The 7,649-nt window shown below is 51.7% G+C and overlaps 1 protein-coding gene across 4 annotated transcripts in view; it reads left to right on the top strand.

The window, feature by feature from the left end:
• Nucleotides 1-4,443: 4,443 nt before the first annotated feature.
• Nucleotides 4,444-7,649, top strand: part of CBFA2T2 (CBFA2/RUNX1 partner transcriptional co-repressor 2) — a 62,392-nt gene continuing 59,186 nt past the window's right edge. For all 4 annotated transcript variants that reach the window (XM_074553373.1, XM_074553371.1, XM_074553372.1 and 1 more), the window contains exon 1: nucleotides 4,444-4,557. In XM_074553373.1, the coding sequence (XP_074409474.1) occupies nucleotides 4,530-4,557 (28 nt within the window). In that variant the 5' untranslated portion in view covers nucleotides 4,444-4,529. The remainder of the gene's footprint in view (nucleotides 4,558-7,649) is intronic.

Below are 7,649 nucleotides of genomic sequence, written 5' to 3'. Positions count from 1 at the left end.
CTCTGAGGTTCAGAGAACATGAATCCCAGAAATATTCTTGGGAAGAATTGTGCCTTGCTTTTCTCTGTGAAGAGAAATGTGGGGCTACAACCTGGCACCACTCGTCTCAGACCTGAGAAAGAGCGCAGAGATCCCATTCCCTGCTCACACCATTTCCTCTCCCTAGAAGACACTTGCTGGAGGAACAGCAGAATGGCCTCATTTCAACCATGACCCTGCTTTTGTGGGGAAGTCACATGAACTTATAGAAATGTCCCAAAACTGCTGTCCTGAGCAGCTACACCCTTCATCAGCATTGAGGCCTGCCAGACCAAGCTTTATGTGTACCTTTCCCTGGTATTCCAGGGGCATTATTTAGACAACCCTCTCCTCTCTGGGGTTTCCAAAGAAGCTGTTCCATCTTTAGACACCAAACAGCAAGGCAGACCCTGTCATGGAGCTGCCCTGTGCCCTCCATGGCTTCACCAAAGCTGTGGAAAAGAAAGGAAGATGAAAATACATTTGCTGCTCCTTCAAAGCTTTCCCCAGCACATCCCAGTGCTCTGCTTTGCTCTCCCAGTCCTCATCCCCCTCTCCTCAAGCTGAGTGGTGACACTTCACACCAGGGCTCATCCCTCAGGGTTGTGGTGCTCTGGAGGGACGGGACACAGAGCAGGGCAGCAACAGCCCCACACTGTCAGCACAGCAGCTCCATCAGCACAAGGAGGGCTCCAGCCTGGGTGAGCCTCAGGGAGATGCCAGGGAGATTCAGGTGTCTTGGGAAGCTGCTGCCATCACAGTGGGCTCAGAAGGAGCCCAGTTTGCCACTCTCCAAGGAGCTTCACAGGCTTTAAGGATCAGCTAAATAAAAACAAAGCCCTTATCAGCACCCCACACAATGGCCCTTTCTGCTTGACCGGTGTCAAGCTGGCTCCAGCGAGGCTGTAGATGACACAGGAATGAAGTGGTGGCAAACACAGGCCAGAGCCAAGCTGCAGCCAGCAGGGCAGGAGATAAGAGCAGCATGAGGGATGTGGGCTCTGGCAGAGAGGGGTTGGGGAGCAGGCAAAGCCACAAAGTTAAAACCAGGACAATGGCACTGCATGGATGGTCCTGTTGTTCCAGTGCAAATTTGGATCTGCTCCATCCTGGGCCATCTGGGCCCAAGAGATTCCTGTTCCCGGCCAGCAAACTCCAACGGAGCCTGTGGCTGGCTGAGCATCAGGGGTGAAACTGCTGAGCTGCAGGGCTGGGCTCGGGCTGCTGCCAGAAACCACAGCCCAGAGCTGGGGCAGGTCACACCAGGCTGCTGGGAGCGTGGTCCTGTGGAAACTGCACTCCTGACCCTGTGCCCCTTTGTGCCCTGTTGGGGATGAAACAGGAAAGCCTTATCAATATGATTGCCTGGCAAAAGATTTTGAGAATATGGAAACTATTAGTGAGATTGAAATGAAAGCAAGCTTTGAGATCCCTCAGTTACTGAACAACTGGAAAACAATGGCATGGCCAGCTGAAGGTGATCCCCTTTTGATGGAACAACACCCTCTGCTTGCAGACAGGCCCAAGGGTCAGAGCAGACCCTATAGCTTGGCAGAAGGGGCCCAAAGAGGAGTTTTTAGGGTTTAAAATGTAACCCAGTGTGGTAATGGAATGATTCTTATAGGCTGTATGTAAATGCTGTAGGATTTGTGTTTTGTACTAGATTGGTTAGTGAGAATCAGAATATTCAACACAGAAGAAGATTTATTGTATTGGAACGGGAACTTCGCTGTCTTACCCTTTTACTCTCTTATGCTTTTACTCTCTCACCCTCTCATCCTCTCTCCCCCTCTCCTCTCTCAGCCTGCTCTGGGCTGTGTCTGGCAGCTCCCAGCAGGGCCCTGCCCCCAGGCCCTTTGCAATGAACCCCAAGTTCCAGCCCTGGCTGCAGAGATCTCTTGTGTCCGTCTGTCCCGACCATCCCACCCCCTGATGCTCCGACAGTCCCCGAGGAGAGCTCACAGATCTCAACGCCTTGGTTATACAGGCAGTGACTTGAGGGCATGGACAGTGCCCCAGGGCAGCCAGGCTGGATCTCCTGCCACATCCCAAGAGCTCACTTTCACTGGAGTGAGCTCTTCCTAGGCTGAAGCTGGGCATCCATAGTACACTGGTACCAGTAAGACTTGGTAACTGGTAAGGATATCTCCCTAGGCATAACAGCCTTCAAGGCCATTTGGAAAATGGAGAAAGGAATTGTATTAGGGACATTTGAAAGTTGAAGGGGGAACGGATGTCAAATTCCAAGTAGATTGTCTGTGGCAGTAGTCAGAGATAACTGTTCTGTTGCATTTCAGATATTCTGAAAATCTGTCTAGCACTGGGTTTCTAGATGATAAAAAGAGCCTTAAAGGAAACTGGGTCCTGGCCCTGCTTCCAGGACCACATACATATATTATTGCTGGGAAGGGAAACCTCAGCTATAACCATTTTGCAGGCGCATATTTTCCTCCTACAGCTACTCCCAAGTCTTTTGGGGCATTCCTGACCTAGCTGGCATATTTTCAGCTTCCCAGAGAACACCTAAAATGGCAAATCTCTTTCTTTTTAGATGCTGATTGGGTGCTGGCACTGCCCAGGCTCCCCAGGGAATGGGCACTGAGGCTGCCAGAGCTGCAGGAGCTGCCAGGGGTGCCCAGGGTGGGGCTGTTGGGGTGTCTCTGCAGGGCTGGGGCTGCCATGGCTGATCCTGGGGGTCCCTCCCAGCTCAGGACATTCCATGATTTTATGAGGCTGCAGCCTTGACAAACCCTTAATAGGAGTCTGAATAGTGAAACTCTCGTGATCCCAAACTCTGGCATTTCCAGGTTTTGAGTTATCCCTGTAGTGAAAGCCTTGGTTTGTAGGATGGAAACACATCTCACCTTTGCCAAGGATGTCTGACTTCAGCACAGCTCCCTGGGACACACTGTGGGTGTGGTTTAGAGCTGGGTTTGGAATATGGGAAGTGCCAGGAGGGAGCAAAACCCCTTTGGTAACAGCACCTTGTGGCAGCTGCTCTTGCACAGAGAGCCACAGGCACACAACTTTCCCAGGCACTGTCCTGGGGAAGGTGTGAGAAGATCAGAGAAAAGAATGAGAAACAATTCTTATCTCCATTTGCTGCACCTGGTGTTGTGAACATGTAGAATGTGTTATGGGGATTTGTTTACCAAAGGGTGATTTCTTAATTAGCCACTGGTGATGGTGTTTGGATTTCAAGGACCAATTAGGTCAAAACTGTACTGCACTGTCTGTAAGGCAATGGGTTTCTCAATACATATAGTATAATAAATTATTGATTGATCAGCCTTCTGCAATCATGGAGTCAATACCAATTATTACCTGGCCAGGGCTGTCAGGCTACAACACACCTGAGAGGCTGGGCTGGGGACAAACCTGTCTGTCCTCAGGTATTGTAAAATCTTTGGGGGTTGTGTGCAGGTATTTTAGCATCCTTTGGTGGTGTACAGGGATTTTAGCAACTTCAGGGTTATGTGTGCAGGTATTTTAACATCTTTTGAGGCTGTACAGGTATTATAGCTCCTATGGGGACGTGTATAGAGGAATTTTAACATCTTTTGGGTGCATACAGATACTGTAGCACCTTTGGGGATGTGTGTACAGGAATTGTTACACCTTTTGGGGGTGTACAGGTATTATAGCACCTTTGGGGGTTGTGTGCAGGTATTTTAACACCTTTTGGGGGTGTACAGGTATTGTAACAACTTTGGGGATGTGTGTAAAGGTCTTTTAACATCTTTTGAGGGTTTACAGATATTGTAGCACCTTTGGGAATGTGTGTACAGGCATTTTAACATCTTTTGGGGATATACAGGGATTTTAGTACCTTTGGGTTTGTGTGTACAGGAATTTTAACAGCTTTTGGGGCGTACAGGTACTGTAGCACCTTTGGGGATGTGTGTAGAGGAATTGTAACATCTTTTGGGGACATGCAGATATTCTAACAGCTTTGGAGATGCACGTAAAGGTCTTTTAGCATCTTTTGGGGTTTTACAGGTATTGTAGCATCTTTGGGGACCTGTATAGAGGAATTTTAACATCTTTTGGGGGTGTACAGGTACTGTAGCACCTTTGGGGATGTGTACAGGAATTGCAACACCTTCGGGGTTATGTACAGGTATTGTTACACTTTGAGAGGAGCCAGAGGACGGCTCTGTGAAGGTTACACCCCAGAACCCGACTGTATCGCACCCCAAATCCCCGCAGAGCCCCCTGCCGTCCTCGGAGCCCCTCCTGCCCTACTCAAAGCCCCCTGCCCTCCTCGGAGCCTCCTACCCTTCTCAGAGCCTCCTGCCCTCCGCTCTGAGCCCCCTGCCCTCCCCGGAGCCCCTCCTGCCCTCCTCGCAGCCCCCTGCCCTCCCTCGGCCCCTCCTGCCCTCCTCGCAGCCCCCTGCCCTCCGCCCGGCCCCTCCTGCCCGGCTCGGGGCGGGCCGGGGGAAGCCGCGCCCCCGCTCTCGTCACGGCGAGGGCCGGGCCGGGCCGGGCAGGAGGCGCCGAGGATCCGGGCCATGGTGGGGATCCCGGGAAGCTGCCAGTGTAAGAGCCGGGAGCGGGGCACGGGCGGGGGGCAGCGCCGGGCCGGGCTGGGGGGAGCGGGCTGAGCCCCCGGAGCGGGCCGGGGGAAGGGGACCGCGCTTTGTATCATAGTCAATAATTGCACCTCTGATTAATGCGTGTTTCTCAGCGTGCGGGTTCACTGCCCCGCAGTGTGGGCCTGGGGACCCCCAGCCGCAAGCCCAGCCCGGCAGTGCCCGAGTTTGTGCGGGATTTCCAGCCAGGAGGGGTTCCGGAACAAGGGGTGCAGCCCCTCGGCAGGGCTGGGGCCGGCAGTGCCCGACCGCGGTGCTGCAGCCAAAGCGGGCTTTGCTTTGCACCCTCCTGGCACTGCCCGCATTGCCTGCCCAGCACCGGAACACCTCCGTGAGGGGTCTGGGACACTTTTGAAAACACCCACGGTAAAATACCCACGGGAGAACTGGGCACGAGTGTTTGCCCTGCTACAAACTGCGGGCACACAGCGACCTGGCACCCGCGTGTGCGAGCTCTGTGCACGTAAATCCTGCTCGCAGCTCTGTGCAGCTGGCAGGGTGGGTATCTTCTGCTCCTTTTGCGTTAATTTCACCAAAATCCCGCGTTTGTTGCCAGAAGTGTTGTGCCCTCTGAAAGCTTTGAGGTTGGCAGGAGAGCACGTGGTGCCTCTCACGGTGTTTCAGCTTCCTGAGAGTTTTTGTGGCCTGTGCTGGTTTGTCCGCGATTGGGATGGAAATTGAGCCGTGCTGGATGGGGAGCGAGGTGCCGATGGAGCCGGGATGTCTGTATGTGCAATGGCCATCACACATGGGCTGGATCACGGCCCAAGGTGACTCTGTGGCTAAGGCATTGCTCAAGAAAGGGAGAAAAGCAGTTAAAAAGCACATCCCAAAGCTCAGGAAATTCAGGAATCTTCAAATGAAGTGTGATTGCTCATAGGGAAGCAGTGTAAAGATAGAGGCTGATGCTAATGTGGAAACCACTCTGAAAGCTGCATTCCCGATATGGAGAAGGAATTGCCAAGTGACAGAAGTTGGTTTTGTACTTTATGGTGCTGCTTAGGGCAGAAGGTGAGGAGATGATGGGGTTACCCTTGAGGCAGTGGGAAATGTGAGTCTGTGGAGGCGTGCGGGGTTCAGTCGGCCGTGTCCCAGGTGCCTGGAGAGCACCGTGGTGGCAGAGCCGTGTCCACGTCCACGTGGCTTTGGAGAGCCCAGGCACCTGGCTGCTGACCTTCATCTTGTCAGCTCTGAAGAAAAGGCCCCACAGAAGGAGCTCGGCTGAGATCGTGTGCTTTAACCCTGCTGGCCACAGTCTGTGCCCAGTCTCCTTTCCCCAAGCTCCCTTTGAAGTCAGTCACAACAGGCGCTGCTGAGGGTGATTCATCTCTCCAGTCTTGGACACCTCTCTCTGAATGAGACAAATTCCTCACTGGAGGTGCCTGGGCTTTTTCATTGACTGCAAGGGGAGTGCAGGAGAGCCTGGCTGAGGCTTTGGCAGTGAGGAGCTGGACGAAACAAATCCCACCCAGTGTGTGTGCTCGTGGTGTGTGCAGGGACTGGTCACATTCCCCCCCTGCTTCCCTCAGACTGAGCACAGGGAGGACAGTCAGACCTTTGAAATCCTGCTGAGAATACTTGAAGCTAAGGGAGACAGTGATCTTGTGCCTCCATCATAGCTTCAGGGTGGGTACATGAAAGGGTTCCTCTCAGCTGGGACACTTTCTGCAACATGGGACGAGTTGTTTGAATATTTTATTGGGTCCTGGCAGGAATGTATACATGTGTATGTGCCTGTTGAGTTTTGCAATATTAAAGCATGTTTGAAATTAGGAAGAAATTCCTTCTTGTGAGGGTGGGCAGGCCCTGGCACAGGGTGCCCAGAGCAGCTGTGGCTGCCCCTGGATCCCTGGCAGTGCCCAAGGCCAGGCTGGGCAGGGCTGGGAGCAACCTGGGATAGTGGAAGCAGTCTCTGCCCATGGCAGGGTGTGGAACAAAGTGATCTTTCAGGTTCTTTGCAGCCCAAACCAGTCTATTATTCTGTGATTAGAGCTTTTCATCTGGGTCCTGCTGACAGCACTGAGCAAACAATCACTGACCCAATGGCAGCAGGGACAGCAAGGCCCATGGCAGGAGAGGGTGAGGGCACCTGGAATGCTTGGAGTGACTCCATGGGAGCTGAAGTTTTTTACTCGGTTTAATGTGTTTGTGCCCAGCATCCATTGGAGAATACTAAGGATGAGCCTGGTGAGCCCTGCAGCTGCATTATAAAGATAACTTCAGCACATATCTGTGTGCTTATCAGGACCTTTGTGGATAGATCAGGTGAGGATGCCCTGTTAGTGCCAGCTATTGAACAGTGTAAACACTTGTACAATACATCACTCAATTCTTGGGCCCAGTGTCAGCCCAAGAACACTGTTGGGATTTATCAAAAAAGTGAATAATCAGCTGTAGACTCGTAATTTTTCTAAATTAATCATCTGCATAGCCCAATGATTTCTGATTTTTACAGATCCTGGCAATGTCAGGAGGTTGCTTGATTTCTTTTGGGTGTGTAACAGAGAAATGGATCAGTGCTCAGTGTGAAACTAACAATGGGGAAGGAAACAAGAAATGTGGGACTGCTTTGAAACTTTGGGATGTTCCCTGTTCATTTAAGGCACATGCTGGCTCTCATGAATATGCTCTTCTTACATGGATATTTCCAATGGCCAGAAATTGAAATGCATCATTCAGGGACTTAGTCTTGATTTTCATATGCTGTAAAATGAAAAGCTTTAGGTGTTCCTCTTCCTTTGTGCCAGTGTTCAGGAGAATTAAATAAATTGAAGTTTTAAAGCAGTCAGAAAAGAAAAAGAGTTTTTTGCTTTGCTGGTGCTCTGAAGATTGAAAAGAGTTTGTGCTTGGGGAAGGGCTTATGGAGTTGACTCTGTTGGAAGCAGGACTGGAGTGGAATAGTGAGCAGAGTGCTTTCCATCATCCTGAGCTGCCAAGGAGTCACAGGCACCTCGAGAGGCTGCCATGAGCCACTGGAGAAGGGGGAACTGCTCAGGTTTCCCTCTTGCTGGCAACAATCAGAGGTGAACTCTTCCCCTT

The sequence above is a fragment of the Zonotrichia albicollis genome, chromosome 17, assembly GCF_047830755.1.
Source record: "Zonotrichia albicollis isolate bZonAlb1 chromosome 17, bZonAlb1.hap1, whole genome shotgun sequence".
Taxonomy (NCBI): Eukaryota; Metazoa; Chordata; class Aves; order Passeriformes; family Passerellidae; genus Zonotrichia; species Zonotrichia albicollis.
The sequence above is the reverse complement of the archived record's forward strand: the minus strand, read 5'-3'. Positions and strand labels throughout refer to the sequence as shown.